A 22,640-nucleotide genomic window follows, 5' to 3' on the forward strand; every position below is an offset into this window, starting at 1 on the left:
ACGGATTGATAGGCTTCGTCCACCTTACGGACACGCCGAGGAGTAGGAGTCTCATCTCCGAACCTCGTTACATCGCTGCGTCTAAGGTTTGATCATCTTCGTTTCATTTCTATTGTTTTATTTCCGCTGCGCTAACCCTAATCGTAGGAAGAAACGCGAAGATTTGGGGTCGGCTATTCACACCCCCCCTCTCTAGCCGCGACCATCGGTCCTAACAAGTGGTATCAGAGCGAGGTCGCTCTTCGTTGGATCAACACCCGGGGGAGCACGAGCTAGAGAATGGATCTATTTGGAGAAGATGTCACGATTCCGCCCTTCTACGACCGCGACGACTTCGCGTATTGGAAGGTAAGAATGAGGTATTTTCTTATGACTAACTTTGAAAATTGGACTTGTGTTCAATTAGGTTTTAAGCCTCCGATGGATAAGGAAGGAAAACCATTAGAGAAGAAGAAGTGGACGAAGGAGCAAATCCACCAATCCATGATTAATGATGAGGTAATGAAAATATTTGAATTCTCATTACCTAATGACATTCTATGTAAGATAGGTGGTTATAACAATGCCAAGGAGTTGTGGAACAACTTGGCCAAGTTCCATGAGGAGAGCTCCACTTCAAGCCATGAAGAGGAGTCAAGTGAGCTAAGTGGCTCACACCATGGAGGAGAGGAATTAGAAGTTGAGGGTTACTCAACATCTAAGGAAGAAGAGGAGGAGAGCACTTCTTCAAGATTGGAGCAAGAAGAAGAATCATCTACCTCCGGAAGGGATGAAGGAGAGAGTCTACATTCATCCTCAACCCTAGGTAACTCAAGCACTTTAATTTCAAGCAAATTACACATAATGTGTTTTGAGTGTAGGGAGCTTGGGCACTACAAGAGTAAGTGTCCAAAGAGGGTTAGGAAGACTCCACCGACGCCAAAGGTCAAGGAAGCCGGAGTCCCGATACGCAAGGGCAAGGAGCACGTGGTGTGCTTTCAATGCAAGCGAAGGGGACACTATAGGAGCCAATGTCCGAGGGGGAGGCAATCTCACAAGGACAAGAGATTGAGCACATGTATAGGGGGAGCTAGGGCAAACCCTAAGGTAATCTCTAAGGCACATTCTTGCAATTCTAGTAGGATGCATGCTAGTAGCCTTATTGCAATTGTCAAGAATGATAAGCATGTTAATTATAGAAATCGATACACATGCTTAGGTGTCAAACATGTGAGCCTAGATAAGGATAACACTAGGAAAGCCAACCCTAGAATTAACCCATCTAAGGCTAAGGAAAACCTAGATAGGAATCCCAAAACTACTAGACATATGCCTAGGAGTACCTCAAAGAACAATGAAAAATTAAAAATTGAGGTATTAGAAAAGGAGAATCAAGTCTTGAGGTCAAGACTTGATACTTTGGAAAAGGCTCTTAAGAACTTGGAGAAGTCATCTCTAGGGTTTAAGGGTCAAAAACCCAAGTCCAAGGACAAGAAAGGTTTGTGTCACAAACCTAAGTCCCAAATGGTCAAGCCCACTTATCATAATGTTCCATTCGATTATGGAATAAAATCTAGGGCTAGGAAGACCATCACCAAGGTCACAAGGGGAGTCACCCCTAGAGTTGATCTTGATGAGTCCCAAATGACCAAGGTTTCAAAGCCTAGGAGGGTCATTAGGAGGGTTGCTAGGGAAGTCATCCCTAGTGAATATTTAGTGAACCCAATGAGCTCCAATAGGTATTGGGTTCCTAGGAGCGTGATTTCATCACGCTAGATTAGTTAGGGTGTGCCAACCTTACTTGAATAGGTAGTTAACCTAATCATGGCAAAAGGTGGCACTTTAGGATTTTTCAAGGTGTAATCAAGCCTTGAAAATGAAATTAAGAATTATTCCTAAGGTGATTAAGATGTGACAATCACAATTGAGGAGTTCTCTTAGGTCAATCTAGTTGGAACATAGTGATCTAAAAATCTTTGGTATAAGATTTTAGGTCTATTACACTTAGGAATATAGAATTTATGGCAAAATGATCAAAATTATCAAAAATGGCAATTAAGGCTAGAATTAGGTATTTCCTATACCTTTATGTGCTATTTGCCATATATTGTTTGCCATATGCCATGTCATGACATCATATTTATTTTATGATCATTTGAAATGTCATGATAATGCTTAGGTTAGTTAAATGTCATGCTTTAGTTAAGTTTCACACTTTATGCCATGACATCATGACATTGGCACATGTTTTCATTTATGATACTATTTTATGCCATGTCATCATCTCTTGCATGTATAATCAATGAAATTGATTTAAGGTTAAAAACACAATTTGATATGGAGATCAAATTGATGTTTAGAAAATGCATGAGACCTTAGCCTAAGATAACCTAAACCCATATCTCACATCAAAATTGACTTGGATGTGTTTGATACACCTTAGATGTGTGTGAGATATTAGGATGATGAGTTAGGAACAAGGTGCATAGTTCTTGTACCTAGATGAGCCTAATTCGAAATTGGGGATCATAGGGAAAGCTTATGTACAAGTCATGTACATTTAGCCCAAAGATTGTGGTCCTAAATTAAAGGGTTTAAAATCATTTCAAAATTGATTTGAAAAACCTTGATGAAGCTTTTCTAGTGATAGCATTCATCATTGAGTAAGTTGATACAAAGATTGATTAACTTTGAGCTATTTCAAAGAATTTTGAACTTTGTATCAAGATTGAAAAATGGAAGTTATTTTCATAGAAAACTATTTTTTCATGATAGTATATGTTATGAGGAATGTATCCTCAAAATTTCACAAGTTTTGAAATTTTCTGGAATTTTCTAGGAGTTTCTGAATTTCGGAGGGAAAATCAGAAATTCTGATATCAGACTTGTGGACCGATCAGAGAGGATTCTGATCGGTCCAGGCAAGAGTGGATCGGTCACTAGGACCGATCCAGGAGAGTGTGGATTGGTCTGGTGACCGATCCAGTGAAGGCTGATCGGTCTGGTGACCGATCAGGGTGTGCCAACCTGCTGAATTTCGACTGTTTGTTTGAAATTTCAGCAATGAAGTTGGTGTTTTGGATTTCTAAAGGGTTGAAACTCTCCAAGATATTGTTGGTGCAATGGTCAAGGGGGAGTTGACCTTTATGGGGAATTTTACCTATTAGTCAAGGGGAGTTGACTTTTAGGGGGAGTTTTTACTCCTAAAAGACTTAAGTGATATGGGATTATCACTAAGTTGATTGTTGACTCTAGTGTGTCAAGGGGGAAATTAAGGGTTTCAATGAAATGTATGGGACTTTCATTAGGAAGAAACTCTTGACCTTGATTCACTCTTTTTGATGTGTGTCAAAAAGGGGGAGAGTAGAAAGGAAAATGGAGAATGTCTAGAGAATGTTCAGGGAAGAACATTGGAAAACCTAAGTTAGGTTATTGGGTTAACCTAACTTGATTATGGGTTTGATTATGGGTTTTGTCAAACATCAAAAAGGGGGAGATTGTTGGTGCAACCTTAGGTCAAGGTTGACCTGGTTTACCCGACTCGAGTTGACCTGACTCGAGTTGTATTTTGATGTTTGACGAAAACAGAAGAGTTGCATTTTGATGGGAGATTGTTGGCGCAACCTGTGGTCAAGGTTGACCTGGTTGACCCGAGGAGAGTTGACCTGATTCGGAAAAGTCCAAGCAGGGAGCTTGGCACGGGAAAAGTCCAAGCAGGGAGCTTGGCATGGGAAAAGTCCAAGCAGGGAGTTTGGCATGGTGAAAAGTCCAAGCAGGGAGCTTGGCACGGGAAAAGTCCAAGTATAGAGACTTGGCACGGAGAAGTCCAAGTATGGAATCTTGGCACATGGGAAGTCGGAGAGGGCTCGGTAGCTCGTTCTCCGGACTGTGGTCAAAGAGGGCTCGGGAGCTCATTCTCTGGACCGGATGGAAGTCGGAGAGGGCTCGGTAGCTCGTTCTCCGAACCGTGGTCAGAGAGGGCTCGGTAGCTCGTTCTCTGGACCGGATGTGGAAAGACCTGGTGAGTGAAGCTAGGCAGACGGGAAAGTCCTGGTGAGTGAAGCCAGGCAGTTGGGAAATCCTGGTGAGTGAAGCCAGGTGAAAATCCTAGTGAGTGAAGCTAGGTGGAAGTCCTGGTGAGTGAAGCCAGGCAGTCGGAAAGTCCTAGTAAGTGAAGCTAGGTAGTTGGGAAGTCTTGGTGAGTGAAGCCAGGCAGTTGGGAAGTCCTGGTGAGTGAAGCCGGGCAGATTGGAAATCCTGGTGAGTGAAGCCAGGTGAAAATCCTAGTGAGTGAAACTAGGTGAAAGTCCTGGTGAGTGAAGCCGGGCAAGGAAAAATCCAGATGGATCAAGGGTGATCGGACATCTGGTGTTGAGAAGGTCAAGTAGGTCAAGGGAGTGACTGGATACTTGACATGAAGAGAAAAGTCTAAGTGGGTTAAAGAGATTGACCGGACACTTGGTGGGGAGTCTTAGCAGGTCAAGGGAGTGACCGGATGCTAAGCATGATGTACCAATAGGTCAAGGTTGACCGGATATTGGTTTGGACTTGGTTTGGGCAAAAACCAAGACTGGATCGATCAGTGGACCGATCCGGTGATCATGGGTTCTTGATCGGTCCGGAGACCGATCGTAACCGATCAGTAGCTTCTTGTGAGAGTTACTGATCGGTCCGGGACCGATCAGAGACGAGGCAAACTCTCATCTGTCTGGGGACCGATCAGCATAGGTCCTGATCGGTCCCCAAGACCGATCAGAGGAGGTCTGGACCGATCAGGAGTGTGCCTGATCGGTCCAGGTCCTAGCCGTTACGACACAACGGCTAGTTTATGTGTCTTCTTCTTCGCAGGATATATACCGAGGTCGAGGGTCTCTACTGTAGTTCTTTTTCTGGTTCTTGCTCCTGCGATCTGAGCTTTGTTGAGCTCCCCATTGCTGAAGCTTCGTGTGAGCTTCCATCGGCTGGTTGTCTAGCTGCTGTGCTTGAATCCGTGAAATTGTTGCTTCATCAACGGACTTCAGTCGACAACGAGAAGGCAAGAAAACTTGGTAGTGTTTGTACATTCATATTCTTCTTATTTGCTTTCTCTATTGTTGTACTCCTTATTGCTGTTGCAAAGAGATTGTGGCGAGGTTTCTCCACCCAGAAGGAGTTCATCTTAGCCGGTTATCCGGGGTCTCATCCACCGACGGATTGATAGGCTTCGTCCACCTTACGGACACGCCGAGGAGTAGGAGTCTCATCTCCGAACCTCGTTACATCGCTGCGTCTAAGGTTTGATCATCTTCGTTTCGTTTCTATTGTTTTATTTCCGCTGCGCTAACCCTAATCGTAGGAAGAAACGCGAAGATTTGGGGTCGGCTATTCACACCCCCCTCTCTAGCCGCGACCATCGGTCCTAACATTAAGTTCATCGAACACATAGTTATGTGTTTTCCAATCATTGGAAAAGCTAATGTACAAGTCATGTGTAAGACCGTTAGATTCGATAGAGGGGGGGGTGAATATCAATTCGAAAATATCGAGTATAAACGCAGCGGAAAAGTAAAATAGACACAATGGTTTTACTTCGTTCGGAGCCTGTGACGACTCCTACTCGAAGGCCCGTGGTCCTTGACCACTTTCGTTGGGCAATCACTAGCAATTCGAAATGATGATTACAAAAGAACCGTACAGGGAATGCTAATGAAAACTGAAAACAAATACCGACAAAAAGGGAAAAGAACGGAGCGTAGTGTCGGAGCTTTGTTGGGTCATGAACGTCGGCGGCAAGACCGATGAAGAGTTCTCGACAATTGATTGATTACGAAGCTACGGGCTTCTTTTATATCTGTTCATTCCTTACGGAATGCTCAAACCGAGATGCTCCGTGGCGGCGACTTGGTGGATAGAATTAGCCTGACCTCACCCGGATCCTCCGCCGGACCACCTTGTTCGAAAACTCCTTTTACGCAAAACAAAGTTAGTCAGGCAAATATACATCTGTAAAGCAGTTGTTAGCAGTTAAAGTTCAACAGATGGATAAAAGAGTATGACTTAGATTCCGTCTTTCCGAGACCGGAATCTAGTCACGATCTCGACATAGACATCCGAAATGGATCTAAGCCGGATCGACGCCTAATGTCCCCTTCCCGGGACAGTCACTCTCCTCCGGTGACTTACCTTACTTACAATGCAGAATCACTCGACTTCTCGCTGACTATCCGGTCGGCCCGTCGACCTGGTGGACTTCTCCTGGCGTCCGGTCGGCCCGCTGGACTTCTGCGTCCGGTCGGCCGTCGTCCGCTTGGACTTCTAACTATCCGGTCGGCCGTCGACCTAGGACTTATCCTGCACACTCGATCGAGTGTTAGATAACAACGAACCTAACTTAACTGATTTGTCATTCATCAAAACGAGGTTAGACCGTTAGTGCTAACCGCAACAATCCCCTTTTGATGGAATGACAACCTGGTTAAGTTAGTGATAAATATATGCAGAAATCAAGCATGATTTTCGAGGTTTTTAAGGTTTTAAGTTAGTTTTTCAAGTTAGCATTTAGTTGTTCTAACTTAACCACCTAACCCTCCCCCTTTGGCATTCATCAAAAAACACAAGGGTGAACAATCATAGTGTAGAGTTACTGTAAAATCTGAGTTTGGTTCAAGAAAACAATTTTCAAAGTTAATCAAGCTAAATTTGAAAAAATTAAGGCTAATTTGATAAAAGCGAAATTTGGAAAGTTTAATTTTCAATAGTTAACTTTTAAAATCAGGTTTGAAAATTAGGTGGGATTAAACTTCCAAGTTTTTCAAATACTTAGTTAAATTTTAACTCTTTGTAAACTGATGTTCAACCACAAGTTAGTTTTAAAAGGCATTTTTCAAACACATAACATTTTAATTAATTTCTCCCCCTGAACTTGATACTAAAATTTAAACAGCTATTTAACCAATTAATTACTAACTAACTATCAGAAAATAGTAGTTTTCACTTGGTTAGTCAGATTAAGTTGATTATAAGCAGTCAGTGTTTGACTTGACTGATGAACTTAATCTGATTACTGTCTGATTTGTATTTAACGTCCAGACTTATGCTGATGCACTGAGATAAGCATCTTAAGTCCAGACAGTTGGCCTATGCATCTCACCCCTTTCTATGTTTGTCAAACACACGCAAGGTAAACCTAAGGTGTTGGTGAGATGCTCAAAAACTAGCCCTATGGGTGCATGCTTTCTATGGATTCCAAGCTAGTCTAAGGCCAAAACTGTTTTTGAAAGTCTAAAAATGGAAGGTTTTGAAAACAAACAAATTTGACTTATAATTTGAAAGAGTGATTTTTGAAAACAATTTTGAAATTTAAAATTCCTAGGCTACCGAGATAGAACATAATCAATGTAGGTCTGAAATATCACTAGATAAATCCAAAATATTTTACAAGTAGTGTAGCTACAGAAGTAGGTCATAACTAAAGCTACTGAGATGATGAAGGGGGTGGTCCAGATCCCAAGGATCGAAGAAGTGCCATCAGCTCAGTGTGTCGGGTGTCCCCGGCAGCTCGTAACTCGGCAACCTCTCGCCGTATGTCCCGATGAAAATCAGAGTTCTCCTGCTGGAGACTCGCCATAGCTCTCTCTAGTCCGGTCATACGGTCGGCTAGAGTGCGGGGAGCGTGTCGTGGTGCTCGAGCTGGGGGCGGTGGTGGAGCACTCGTCCACCTGTGCGTCTGGATCGGGCTGGTGCTGTGCCCCCCTCCGCCAAAACATAGTCCCGTCATCCCTATCTATCTGGACACCAGCTAGGGAGAAGTTCCGAGCCGCTATAACATCAAACTCGGTTATATGGGCAATGTCTCCTCTAGTGACATCAATGTGCAATGAGAACATATAGGCTGTCAGAATGTGACAAAATGGCATGTGGACTCGTCTATCAGTCACGAATCCAGCTGAGTAGATAATGGTGGAGAAGATATGTAGGCTGATGTCAATATCTAACCTATGACTCAGGGCATAGAGTAAGAACGAATGAAATGGGCACATCACAACGATATCCCGAGTAGTCAGTGGTAAAATGCAAAGGACTAACACCTTATAAAGAGCGTAGTCCTGGACTCGAAGTTCTACCGACCTAAACTGTGTCACAGTGGGATCTCGTTCTCCTCCAAAAAAATATGAATAAATCGTATCGAGAGTAATATGTGAGTAGGGATCTCCGAATGGTAGATCCCTGGGAGGATAGCACAAAAAGGAACAAGTAGATGGACGTAACTCTAAGAACTCTCGGATAGTAGTAGGGGAAAATATGATATCAGTGCCTGCTGCCCTAGTGGTATAGGTGAGATCGTCTACTTTCACTAGGTTATTGCAAAATTTGGCACACAGACTTATGTTTATTGGACTGGTACATTCGACAAGGTTCTTTAAGTTATAGTGGTCTATAACCTCTAAAACGGAGGGACATGACACTAGAAAGAAAGATCTATCTATGCAGGCAGTCCTAATGGCCTTATAGATAGTTGACTTAAACTTAATCCTAAGTTCGTCTGTGGGGAACCTAGGGTCTGTACTAGCATTTGAGGGTTCAGCACCAGTATTTGTTCGTTTCCTACTGTATATATATAATAAAACATTCTAAGAAACAAAATAAGAGACCAAATTCTAATAAAATTTTTAGGGAGGGGAAGAATTTTTTACCAAGGAGCCATTGACAAATAAAGATCTGACGACCTCGGTTGAATCGCAACAGCGTCTTCACCGCAAGAAAATTTTAATTTAGAGTACTTTCGCACTGAGGTTCGGAGTGAACCTTGGCAAAAGTGAGAATTAGTGGTGCAAAGATTGGGGGCGCCTGCTGCCCCTTATTTATAGGGGACTCCGGGCGCCCGGGGTTGATTTAGGGCGGGGCGCCCGGATCCCCTTCCGGGCGCCCCGGAGGGGAATACCAGGGGCGCCCGCCCCTGGTTTTTGACTGCATTTTTTTTTTTGTTAGAGTTTTAGGTTTTGGAGTTAAGTTTAAAATTTTGAATTAAATATTTTGAAACTGAATTTTAAAAAAAAAGAGTTTTGAAATTAAAATTAAAATTTTGAAATTAAAGTTAAAATTTTGAAATTAATTTAAGTTTAAAATTTTGAAATTAATTAAAATTAATTTAAGTTTAAGATTAAAATTTGAAATTAATTTTTAAGTTTAAAATTTAAAATTTTGAAATTAATTTTTAAATTTAAAATTAAAATTTTGAAATTAATTTTTTAAGTTTAAAATTAAAATTTTGAAATTAATTTTTAAGTTTAAAATTAAAATTTTGAAATTAATCTTTAAGTTTAAAATTAAAATTTGAAATTAATCTTTAAGTTTAAAATTAAAATTTGAAATTAATTTTTAAGTTTAAAATTAAAATTTTGAAATTAATTTTTAAGTTTAAAATTAAAATTTTGAAATTAATTTTTTAAGTTTAAAATTAAAATTTTGAAATTAATTTTTAAGTTTAAAATTAAAATTTTGAAATTAATTTTTAAGTTTAAAATTAAAATTTGAAATTAATTTTTAAGTTTAAAATTAAAATTTTGAAATTAATTTTTAAATTTAAAATTAAAATTTTGAAAATAAATTTTAAGTTTAAAAATAAAATTTTGAAAATAATTTTTAAGTTTAAAAATAAAATTTTGAAAATAATTTTTAAGTTTAAAATTGAAATTTTGAGATTAATTTTTAAGTTTAAAATTAAAATTTTTAAGTTTAAAATTAAAATTTTGAAATTAATTTTTAAGTTAAAATTAAAATTTTGAAATTAATTTTTAAGTATAAAATTAAAATTTGAAATTAATTTTTAAGTTTAAAATTAAAATTTTGAAATTAATTTTTATGTTTAAAATTAAAATCTTGAAATTAATTTTTAAGTTTAAAATTAAAAATTTGAAATTAATTTTTAAGTTTAAAATTTAAATTTTGAAATTAATTTTTAAGTTAAAATTAAAATTTTGAAATTAATTTTCAAGTTTAAAATTAAAATTTTGAAATTAATTTTCAAGTTTAAAATTAAAATTTTGAAATTAATTTTTAAGTTAAAATTAAAATTTTGAAATTAATTTTTAAGTTTAAAATTAAAATTTTGAAATTAATTTTTATGTTAAAATTAAAATTTTGAAATTAATTTTTAAGTTTAAAATTAAAATTTTGAAATTAATTTTTAAGTTTAAAATTAAAATTTTGAAATTAATTTTTAAGTTAAAATTAAAATTTTGAAATTAATTTTTAAGTTTAAAATTAAAATTTTGAAATTAATTTGTAAGTTTAAAATTTAAAATTTTGAAATTAATTTTTAAGTTAAAATTAAAATTTTGAAATTAATTTTTAAGTTTAAAATTAAAATTTTGAAATTAATTTTTAAGTTTAAAATTAAAATTTTGAAATTAATTTTTAAGTTTAAATTAAAAATTTTAACTTTAAAATTTAAACCTTATTCATCTCACCCGATCTATATTATCAATCAGGGAATCCTATGATTTTGTGAGATGAAATTGGTTTGATTACAGAGTTTTGGTTTAACTTGTGTTAGATTCAGACTTAGCTTTGGTTTCCACAAATAGACATTCTTCGAATAAACTTCTAAGCTTGGTGAGTCACATGGACATCATTAGAAGTAACCAACCTTTCGAGGTTTTCCGAATAGTCCTATCCACGGAACTTAGTACTAAATCTTGGTCTAACTGGTTAGGATTCGTTTAAGGGTAGCTTCGGTCAGTTCCACTTGGCCAAATGCACCAGATCGAAGCCATATCTTTCTAGACATGCGATGCCCAAGCTTCCCTAACGTACTATCATCCAAAAACTTCACCAGTACCATGAGTCAAGTTAAACTTGGTCTCTTTTTAACTAATCCTAATTACCCTGCCGGGTTAGTTTGTTTTGGGTTACCCTGTCGGGTAGGTTAGTTTTGGAGGTGCCAGCTATTTTGGAGCCTCCCCCTGAATTATTGGCCATTAATTTAGATTTTGGTTTTAGGTTTGTGTCGATTCTTTTTATAGTTATGGTTAACTTGGTGATAATTTTGTTGATTTTTAAAATGTTTAGATTTTGAATTTGATTTAGGTTTGTATTTTGGATTTTGGTTTGGTTTATTAGATTTTATATAATGTATTTTTTCTTTAGGTATATAATATTGATTAAGTCCTACTTGCGTGGTCAAACACGCTTTCGGAACCCAAGCTAGATTAGTTGATTTATATTGGGTTATTAATGATTTGAAGGTTTTATTTGAATTCGACTTATATCCTAGTCCGGTTTTATTATAACATGCTTTTTGATTATTTAGGATTAAGTCTAGATTTTTTGATCTTGTTGTGAATTTTTCTAACATTTCCTTTAAATTGTTAACCTCATTTTTTAATGATAAATTCTCCTCCTCAAGTGTTAGATCTTGAGTTGGATTTGAATTTTTGATTTGTTCCTTGAGGTTTTGATTTTCCTCAAGAAGTGATTTGTTTTCATTTTCTACTTTAGTTAATTTACTATATAACAGGAAATAATTCTAATTTTTTTTTTTTAAAATTAAAATATACCTCATTCGAGTCTTCGGAAACGAGTACGGACTCGTGGCTTGTTTCGGGTTCAGACCCGTCTTCATCTTCTGACTTGTCTTCTGTTTCAGCTTCGTGGGCCATCAGTGCGAGGTGGCTCTGATGTTTCTGCTCTTCTTCTTCCGATTCGTCCGAGGAGTCGTCCCACGTTGCTTTGAGTGCTTTCTTTTTGGTTGGCTTCGGTTTGTCGAACTTCAGTTTTGGGCATTCATTCTTGTAGTGTCCCTTTTTATTGCATCCGTAGCAAGTCACGTTCTTTTGTTCTGAGGGAGAACTGATCTTTTGAAGGTCCTTTTTGCTGAAGCTCCTTTTTCTCCTGGTGAACATTTTTCTTACCAAGTTCACCAGGTGTTCTTCGTCTTCAGAATCTTGATCGGAGTCTTCTTCAAGTTCAGGCTTGCTTTTCTTTTCTTTGGAGGAACCTGCAAATAAGGCTATACCTTTCTCGGCTCCAGCATTAGTTTGTTCGTGTAATTCCAATTCACAGAAAAGTTCATCTAACTTTAACTTAGAGAGATTTTTAGAAATTTTGTAGGCATCCACTATTGATGCCCACAAACTATTACGTGGAAAAGCGTTTAATGCGTACCTTATTAAGTCTCTGTTTTCCATCTGATGGCCTATCGCATGAAGCCCGTTGAGGATGTCCTTGATCCTCGCGTGAAGCTGATTCGCCGTTTCACCTTCCTGCATTTTTATATTAAAAATTTTATTTAAGAGCAAGTCTCGTTTGGTTACCTTGGCGTCGCTCGTTCCCTCGTGTAGCTCGATCAACTTGTCCCATGACTCATTAGCGTTCTTGTGTGGACCGACTCTGTTTAGTTCTTCTCTTGTCAATCCGCACTGTAGAGTGTTGATTGCTTTATTTTCTGTTGACGCCTTCTTCTTCAAGTCTGCTGTCCAGTCTTCAGGATCCAGTATATTCCCGGAGCTGTCCGCTGGAATTTTATAGGGTCTCGTAACGCTCATCCACTGGTCGAAGTCTGTTTTGAGGTAAACCTCCATGCGCTTCTTCCAGTACGGAAAATCGTCCCCGTTGAAGAGTGGAGGTCGTACTGTGCTGAATCCTTCTTGTTGGGACATTCTGTGCATAGGTAAATAACCAAAAAATATCCCAAGACTTGGTCTTGGATTAGTAGTCGGGAAGAGAAAAAATAGAAAAAAAATCTAGATTCGTGTTGCACTAATTTAAGTTAACGATACACCAGTTTTAGAATTAATTAAAAAAAAATTCACCCCTTGTCTGATTGGTGGTTGCACCAAATCAGAGCGGTACCTGCTCTGATACCACTTGTAAGACCGTTAGATTCGATAGAAGGGGTGAATATCGATTCGAAAAACACGAGTATAAACGCAGCGGAAAAGTAAAATAGACACAATGGTTTTACTTCGTTCGGAGCCTGTGACGACTCCTACTCGAAGGCCCGTGGTCCTTGACCACTTTCGTTGGGCAATCACTAGCAATTTGAAATGATGATTACAAAAGAACCGTAGAATGCTAATGAAACTGAAAACAAATCCGACAAAAGGAAAGAAAGAGCGTAGTGTCGGAGCTTTGTTGGCGTCATGCCGAACGTCGGCGCAAGACCCGGAGAAAGAGTTCTCGACAATTGATTGATTCTCACTGCTTTTATATCTTTATTCGGCGCTGGATTCCTTCCGGCGCACGGAATCAACATCGCTCAAACCAAGATGCTCCACGTGGCGGCGACTTGGCTGGATAAAATTCGCCTTCCGGGCGGATCCTCGGTGCCGGACCTGTTCGAAAACTCCTTTCCCGCAAAATAAAGTTAGTCAGGGCAAATATACATCAGTAAAGCATTATTGCTACGCTTAAAGTTTAAGATGGATAAAAGAGTATGACTTAGATTCCGTCGACCGGAATCTAGTCACGATCTCGACTTAGACATCGAAATGGATCTAAGCGGATCGACGCCTAATGTCCCTTCCGAACGTCCTCACGATCCTCCCCTCGGTGACTTACTTACTTGCCAGACGTCCGGTCAGCCCGTCGACCCGTCTGGACTTCTCGCCAGCTATCCGGTCAGCCCGTCGACCTAGCTGGACTTCTCGCCAAGCGTCCGGTCAGCCCGTCGACCTGCTTGGACTTCTCGCCAAGCGTCCGGTCAGCCCGTCGACCCACTTGGACTTCTCGCCAGCTATCCGGTCAGCCCGTCGACCTAGCTGGACTTATCCTGCACACTCGATCAGAGTGTTAGATAACAACGAACCTAACTTAACCTGATTTGTCATTCATCAAAACCTGAGTTAGACCGTTAGTGCTAACTGCACCAACATCATGTACATTGAGCCCAAAGAACATGGTTGGAAATTGATTTTGAAAATGATTTCAAAAATATTTTGGAAAACCTTGGTGAAGACTATCTTTTGATAGTACTCATCATTGAAAAGTTAGACACAAAATAGAAGAAAACACTAAAGTTTTTACAAGTTTTTTAGTTTATGTCAATCTTGGAAAATATGAAGTATTTTCTTAGAAAACTATTTTTCCATGATAATATATGCCCTAAGGAATGCCTACATGAATTTTCATAATTTTTCGAATTTTATAGAATTTTCTAGAGGTTTCTGAAATTCACTGAAATTGAATTTCAGTTTTTTAGTGCTTCAATCGATCACCCGATCGATTGAAGTGCCTCAATCGATCGGGCGATCAATTGAGAAGGCATTTCTCGCGAGCAGAAGCTCGCTGGATCAATCAGCCAATCGATCCACGCAGTCTGAATCGATCAGTGGATCGATTCAGCAGGGTTCAATCGATTGGGACCCAACTCCAATCGATTGGGGATGCTGATTTTGGCTGGGAAAGCCTGATTTCAGCATTTTGAACCACCTTTAGTCTAGGTAACCATTCCTAACCTCTCAAAATACATTTATATAAATTTAGGGGGAGTTTTCATGATGAAAACAAGGATGGATTGGTTAAGGAAGACTAAGTAGAGGTTTAGGTTGAGGTTTGATTTCAATATTGAATTTTTGAACCTCAAAACTTCTATCTTTGGGTTTTCTAAAGGTTTATGGATTCCAAGTCATTATTGGTGCAATGACAGAAGTTACGTGCATGTCTTTAGGGGGAGTTACTCTTTAAGGACATGAAAATTTATTTTTCATACACCTTGGAAGGTGGTTAACCTTCTTTAGTGAAAATGCTCAATGTTGGACATTTGAATGTAATGGAGAGTGGATATCTTCATTATTCAAGTGATGTATACTCACGGATGAGCATTTGATAACAATGAAGGGTATGGAATCTTCATTTGAATTGTGTGTGAATATACCAAGTGGTATATGCTCAAGGATGAGCGTTAAGATTAATGAAGGGTATGAGACCTTCGTTATTATGTTGTAAACAACGAGTGAAGTTGTAAACAACGTTGGGTAACTCTTCTGGGGGAGAGTTTTTGATGTGTGCCAATAGGGGGAGAATGTGTGGTTATGTTAGGCCTTCATTACCTAAGAGGGAGTTTGCCTTCAAGAAAAGGAGAAGAATGAAGGAAACCATCATTCTTACATTGGCATGAAGGAGAGTTGAGGCCTTGAGATTAGCCTAATTTAAAGGTATTGTCAAACATCAAAAAGGGGGAGATTGTTGGTGCAATATTCCCTAGGTCAAGGTTGACCTGGTTGACTGAACTTGAATTGGGTCAAGCTCGAGTCTTGATGTTTGGTTTTCAATGTTTGACAATACATGAAGACAAGACATGGAGATTGCAGGTGCAATTGTTCATGTGGTGAGATTGTTAAGGAGAGTCAAGTAGGTCAAGGTTGACTGGATACTTGACTGGAAAATCCTGGCGAGTGAAGCCAGGTGAAAGTCCTAACTGGGAGGTTAGGCAGAAGGAAAATCCTAGTGAGTGAAGCTAGGTGAAAGTCCTGGTGAGTGAAGCCAGACAGAAGGAAAGACCTAGTGAGTGAAGCTAGGCAGAAGGAAAATCTTGGTGAGTGAAGTCAGGTGAAAGACCTAGTGAGTGAAGCTAGGAAGTTGAAAGTCCTGGTGAGTAAAGCCAGGTGAAAGATCTAGTGAGTGAAGCCAGGCACAAGGAAATCCAGATGGATCAAGGTTGATCGGACATCTGGTGTTGGAAAGTCCAAGTAGGTCAAAGGGATTGACCGGATACTTGGCATGAGTTGGAAAGACCAGGTAGGTCAAAGGGAATGACTGGATACTTGGCATGAGGAGGAAAAGTTCAAGTGGGTCAAAGGGATTGACCGGACACTTGGTGAGTGAGTCCTAGCAGGTCAAGGGTGACCGGATGCTAGGCATGATGGACCAACAGGTCATGGTTGACCGGATGTTGGTTTAGGGGACTTTGGACTTGTTTTTGGACAAAAATAAGGAGTTGGATCGATCAGCCGATCGATTGGGAGAGTCCCCATGACAAGCCTCCTCCCAATCGATCAGTGGATTGATTGGGGAGAAGTGTCGCGTGAACAGAAAGTCTCCCAATCGATCAGCCGCTCGATTGGGAGCCTCCGATCGATCAGCCGATCGATTGAGAGGTGCGATTCGTACGATAAGCCCTGGATCGATCAACCAATCGATCTAGGCAATTCCTGAGAGCACAGAGGCACTCTGGATTGATCGACCGATCGATCCAAAGCCTCCCCGATCGATTGATTGCAATCCAATCGATCGAGATTTGACCGTTGGCGCAGGATATAACTGTTGGCGAGCGCTTCTCTCAGCATAACTTCCATAGCTTCCATCTCCGATCTTCACAGTGACTCCAGCCACTTCTCCACAGCTCTCACGCCATATCTTGAAGGTTCTTGGAGGTTTGTGCTGGTGCACGTCCAAGTCAAGAGGCGAGGAAGAAGCTAGGGTTAGGGTTCTTGTGCATATCTTGTAAGCTGTTGCTTGTATTGTATTTCCCTTCCCTTTCTTCTTGTACTGTGAGCTTGTAGGGCTTCTCCGTCTTCGGTAGTTACTGAAAAGGAGTGATTTTCATAGTGGAGGGTGCGTGAGTGTGTGGATTCTTGGACTAGTCACCTCTTCTTGAGGTGGATACCAAGTAAATCTACGAGTTAGCGTTGTGTGGTTGTTTCTTTGTATTTTCCGCTGCATTTCATCACAAGAAGCAAGCAACGACAAGCACGAGATCACGCCGAGCTATTCACCCCTCCTCTAGCTCCATTTTCGGTCCCAACAAGAAGGAGTCGGATCTGAGGTGGTCGTGGGAAGGGGAACCGAAGGGGTGGAAGAACCCCCGGGTTGGTCTCCAGCTGGGCATCCAGCCTACCCAGAAACCATAGCCTGGGTGGGAGTAGAGGATGTGACTGCCTGCCCGGTAGCCGCAGCTTGTGCTGAAGTGGAAGCGGTGATTGCCTGCTTGGGAGTCACAGCCTAGGCTGGAGTAGAATCGACCACTTCTGGATCAGGGGAAGGAGACGTCCTAGAAGGAGTCTTTGTCTTTGCCTTGGAGGTCTTGGAAGAAGTTCGCCCAGAGGGAGGAAGAGAGGGAGATGATTGGACAGAGGGAGTGACCCTCTTCCTTTTGCGTTGCAGACATAGGAGCTTATCTGGGGGAGAAGGGGCCAGTTCTTCCTCGGGAGGCTCCACAGGAACAGAACCTACTTCAGAGGTTTTAGGTTTCACAGGGAGTTGGGTCAAGGTCCTCGCTGTTTCACTTATAGGGGTTGCAGAAGAGGTTGCTAAACCCTTAGGGATCTCCTCCCCTAGGTTCTTCAAAATGCTGCCGGGTAGCTTGGAAGAGTCGGATGAGAAAGCGCGAAACATGGCGGCCTCTGCAAAACAGGAGGAAAAACACCTCAGTTAGCGAAGATTGGGAGAAGAAGATTCGTGGTCTTACCAAAAGGAGCTCCTATAGCCGCAGGAACCGGGCTAAGCCCAAAAATATGTAAAAAACCCTCTCACATAATCACTGACAGGTGAAGTTGCACTCCACCAAGTTTCTCGGAAGTTGCATGGAAGTCGGGTTGATGTTGATGTTCTTGCAGTTCAGAGGCTGAGGGAAGGGTATAACACCATGTGGTCGACCAAGGTATGGACTCAGGCAGCCGAGCAAAGAAAAAGCAAGACTTCTAATCTTTGTTGGAAAAAGGCATATCCTTAAAAAACTTATACCCTATCCGGGATTGTACCATAAATACACTTGGATCTGATCGCTTGAGGGAGTAAAAGTGGAGGAATAGATGGGGGGGGGGGGGGGGGCAAGGAAATTCTATACAAACAATAGAGAATCACCATTCCACACATGGCGCGGAAAGCATTAGGCACAAACTGAGAAAGTGGGATGCTAAGGTGCTGACTCAGAGAAGAGAAAAAGGGATGAATGGAAAAGCGAAGGCCTCCGAGGAGTTCTTCTTTGAAAAAAGTTACAAATCCTTTAGGAGGAGAGGACGGATGCTCATTCGGTCTCGGGGACCGGAGTTGATAATCATCAGTAAGGGGCAGACTGGCATGAATCAAGGATAGGTCGCTGTTGTCTAAGTTCAAAATAAAATAAGAGTACCAGGGTATCTCCCTCTCCTCTGCCATGAAAGAAGTGGAAATGAGGAAGAAGAAGAGAAGAGCACTTACAAAGAATAAATACGAAAGAGAATGCTTGGCAGGTTGGCTGGCTAAAGCAAGAGGAAGTCGGAAGAGCAAAGGCAGTTGAGACAGGAAGAAGGCGAAAAGTTGAAGGCAGTTGAAGTAGTGAGAAGACGACGGCGGACAACCTTTAGGGTTTATAAAGCAAAACCCTTAGGAAGCATCAAAAGGGGGGGGGGGATGATAACTTGAGTCGTCAGATCAAAAGGCACAATTATCTAGGGTCTGTTAGAGTGTATACTAAAAGCCTAGCTTTTTGTAAACATTATTTTTGAAATAAAGAATCACATTGGTCAAATGTCTACATTTATGTGCTAAGTGTAGTTGTTCAATTAATTTATATTGTAGATAACATGGTGTGTGGTGTCACACACAAAAGATCATGTTATCAGTTCCTTATAAATTATAAATAGTAGCTCATGACTAAGATGGATAGGAACAAACTATTGAAATAGTCGTAGTGTAATTTGGTATTAGTTTATCTTGACTATAAAATTATACTAGTACACTCTGAGTGTATTAAACAAAACCATTTGAGGTAGTTTCTTTTTATACTGACTAAATAAAAGAACAAGACCTCTGTTATTATGGAAGTGTGTGATCTTAATCCTAATATAATAACAATCACATATACTTAATATTTATTTCTTTAATTTATCAAAGGGTGAGATTTAGTTCGATAAATCAATAGGCCCGATAAGTTGAGAAATTGTATTATTTATAGTGTATGTTGTTGATTATAGAAAGAAACTATGTCCTAGTAATCTAGGTTGATAATGTCCCCAAGAGGAGCTCATAAGAATTGTCGTGTAAACCCTGCAGGTGGACTTAGTCCGACATGACAATAAGGTTGAGTGGTACTACTCTTGGACTTAGATATTAATTAAGTGAGTTGTCAGTAACTCATTTAATTAGTGGACATTCGATATCTTAAACACAGGGAGACTAACACACTCATGATAAGAAGGAGCCCATATAGTAACATGGGATTGGCGCGGTAGTTTAATAATAACTCTTTAGTGGTATGAGTTATTATTGATGAACTCGAGTTGGGTGTTCAGGGCGAACACGGGATGCTCAAGTTCATCGGGAGACCAAAACCAATTCCTCCTCTCGGTCCCTGTCGTAGCCTCTTATTTATAAAGTGTTATACCCACCCATACCCACCTTCTTACCCACCTTAAGGTGGCCGGCCAAGCCTAGCTTGGAGCCCAAGCTAGGGCCGACCAAACCAAGGTGAGATGGTGGCCGACCCTAGCTTGAACCCAAGCTTAGGTGGTCGACCAAAATTAAATAAAAGGGATTTTATTTTTGTAAAATCTTTCATTATGTGGAAGCCATGATTTAAAAGAGAGTTTAAAAATTAAATCTTTCCTTTTATAGTTTCTACAAAGGATTAAGAGAAAGGATTGATATCTTTCCTTATTTGTAATTAAAAGGAAGATTTTAATTTTGGAGAAAACTTGCCTTTTTGTAATCATCCACATGTTTTAATAGAGAGATTTTAATTTATAAAAGTTTCCTTTTATAACCAACCATGAAGGGAATTTTTAAAAGAGAAATTTTTATTTTAAAAATTTTCGGAAACAAATTAGGAAGTTTTAATTTTTGTTTAAAACTTTCCTTGTTTGGAGGATAATGAGGTGGGCGACCATTAGAGGATTAAAAGGAAATTTTTAATTAATTTTTCCATTTGATACATTGGCAAGGAATATAAGGAAGTTTTAATTATAAAACTTTCCTTATTTGCCAAGACCAAGGAATATAAAAGAGAGGGTAGAGGTGCCTCACCTCACAACAACAACACATTTATTATTTCCTCTCCTCTCTTCCTTGGTGTGGCCCACCCTCATCCTTTCCTCCTTTTCTTCTTCTTTGGCCGACGGGATCAACTCTCTAGGAGACTCTTGGTGGCTGGATTTTGTATAGAGAAGAAGTAGAGAAAGGAGGTTTTGTTTCTTTACATCTCTTGGAGCTTGGTTGGTGGCCGAAGACCTTCATCTCTAGGAGATTCTTAGTGGTCGAAACTTGCAAGGAGAAAAAGGAGGCTTGGGTGGATTCTCGTCTCGGTAGATCATCACCCACACGACGTCCAAGATAAGAAGAGGAATACGATAGAAGATCGTGAGGTCTATAAGCTACAAAAGGTATAACTAGTTATTAGTTTCCGCATCATAACTAGTTCATCCTTTTGTTTAGATCTTGAAATACCAAACACAAGAGGCTAGTGATTCTAGGTTTTGTGATTCGAATTTGTGTTTCTTTTGTTTTTCGATCTTGTAATTTGATTGTTCTTAATGGTTAAACCTAGGGTTACTATAAGGAGATTAAATATTGAATTTCTTTGAAAGGCTTTGTCGAGGCAGTGGTGGATGATTTCATACCCAAGAAAGCCTAGTGTCTCGCCATGTTTGACCTGGGAACCGATCTCTGAAATAAATATTTAATCGAATTTGTAACATGGGTGGATTTGGATCAATAATGTTAGCATCGTTTGCGATCCAAGTCTAAACCTCTAAGAATAGATAAGTTAAATTTAGAATCAATAATGTTAAGTTCTGTTTGTGATTTCAAGTTTAATTTCTAAAGAACACAATAGGTTGTTAGGTAAGGTTCAGGACTTATACAAAATTTTTGTACAGGGGAACTAGTACGATATTCCGAGTAGCAACCAACAGGGTCTTGTGCCAAAAAGCGCTGATCAATCATAGTAGTGGGAAAGGTTCATGGGACACGTGTCATTCCCCGATGAAAGGTATTAATGATGGACATGACAAGGAAATCATGGAAGGAGATTTGTGTATGGTAGCATTTCGGCACAGGAAGACCATACAGGTGGCAGGACGACCATGCGGTTGCCTCGAGAAAAGGAAAGAAAGACCATACGTCAGGTATCTAGATGGTCATGCGGCTATCTCGGGAAAGGGGAAGGAAGATGAAAGGAAGCATCAATTTGAATTTGGCGCTCTTATTTTGTTTTCCTACCTCGAAAGCAGAGTAAGGTTTAAAGATAGCTTGCCTAATTAAAGTTTACATAAGGTATTTTGAGATTGCAGGGGACATCACAAGTTGCACACAATTGGCTTGACCTCTAAAGGCAACACCAGAGCAGGAGTTCTGGGAATAACCCTTGGACTAACCCTCAGACGTCAATCCAATCTCCAGACTAGCTTCGAGGGGTTTTTCAATGACCTCTCAGGCGGGTCCCAGACTCTTGCCCCTGGGCGAGTTATAAGTGAGCATGCTCTCACGTCTCCAGACTCTTGCCTAAGTGCGAGTTATAAGTGAGCTTGCTCTCACGCCCAACGACCTCCCGGTAGGGTCCCAGACTCTCGCCCCCGGGCGAGTTATAAGTGAGCATGCTCTCACACCTCCATACTCTCACCTTAGTGCGAGTTATAAGTGAGTTTACTCTCATGCCCAACGACCTCCCGGTCGGGTTCCAAACTCTCACCTCAGTGTGAGTTATAAGTGAGCTTGCTCTCACACCCAACGACCTCCTGGTCGAGTCCCAGACTCTCGCCCCGGGTGAGTTATAAGTGAGCATGCTCTCACGCCTCCAGACTCTCGCCCCTGGGTGAGTTATAAGTGAGCTTGCTCTCACGCCTCCAGACTCTCGCCTCAGTGTGAGTTATAAGTGAGTTTGCTCTCATGCCCAACGACCTCCCGGTCGGGTTCCAGACTCTCGCCTCAGTGTGAGTTATAAGTGAGCTTGCTCTCACGTCCAACGACCACCCGATCGGGTCCCAGACTCTCGCCCCCGGGCGAGTTATAAGTGAGCATGCTCTCACACCTCCAGACTCTCTCCCCTGGGCGAGTTATAAGTGAGCTTGCTCTAATGCCCAACGACCTCCCGGTCGGGTCCCAGACTCTCGCCCTTGGGCAAGTTATAAGTGAGCATGCTCTCACGCCTCCAGACTCTCGCCTCAGTGTGAGTTATAAGTGAGCTTACTTTCACGCCCAACGACCTCCCGTCGAGTCCCAGACTCTTGCCCCCGGGCGAGTTATAAGTGAGCATGCTCTCAGGCCTCCAGACTCTCACCTCAATGCGAGTTATAAGTGAGTTTGCTCTCACACCCAACGATCTCCCGGTCGGGTCCCAGACTCTCACCCCCGGGCGAGTTATAAGTGAGCATGCTCTCATGTCTCCAGACTCTTGCCTCAGTGCGAGTTATAAGTGAGTTTGCTCTCATGCCCAACGACCTCCCGGTCAGGTTCCAGACTCTCGCCTCAGTGTGAGTTATAAGTGAGCTTTCTCTCACACCCAACAACCTCCCGGTCGAGTCCCAGAATCTTGCCCCTGTGCGAGTTATAAGTGAGCATACTCTCACGCCTCCAAACTATCACCCCTGGATGAGTTATAAGTGAGCATGCTCTCACGCCTCCAGACTCTCGCCTTAGTGCGAGATATAAGTGAGCTTGCTCTCACGCCCAACTACCTCCCAGTCGGGTCCCAGACTCTCTCCCCAGTGCGAGTTATAAGTGAGCTTGCTCTCACGCCCAACGACCTCCCGGTCAGGTCCCAGACTCTC

The 22,640-nt window shown here is 40.9% G+C and overlaps 1 protein-coding gene across 1 annotated transcript; it reads right to left on the bottom strand.

Annotated features, from left to right (window-relative positions):
* Positions 1–16,899: 16,899 nt before the first annotated feature.
* LOC122034021 lies at positions 16,900–17,292 on the bottom strand. Its single transcript, XM_042593159.1, has one exon. It carries the CDS (start codon positions 17,290–17,292, stop codon positions 16,900–16,902), a length of 393 nt encoding a protein of 130 aa, XP_042449093.1.
* Between the last annotated feature and the right edge of the window lie 5,348 nt (positions 17,293–22,640).

Source organism: Zingiber officinale, chromosome 11B (genome assembly GCF_018446385.1).
Source record: "Zingiber officinale cultivar Zhangliang chromosome 11B, Zo_v1.1, whole genome shotgun sequence".
NCBI lineage: Eukaryota > Viridiplantae > Streptophyta > Magnoliopsida > Zingiberales > Zingiberaceae > Zingiber > Zingiber officinale.

Excerpts from the sequence above, each read along its gene's own strand:
- LOC122034021 (XM_042593159.1), bottom strand. The coding sequence starts at position 17,292 with ATGTTTCGCGCTTTCTCATCCGACTCTTCCAAGCTACCCGGCAGCATT.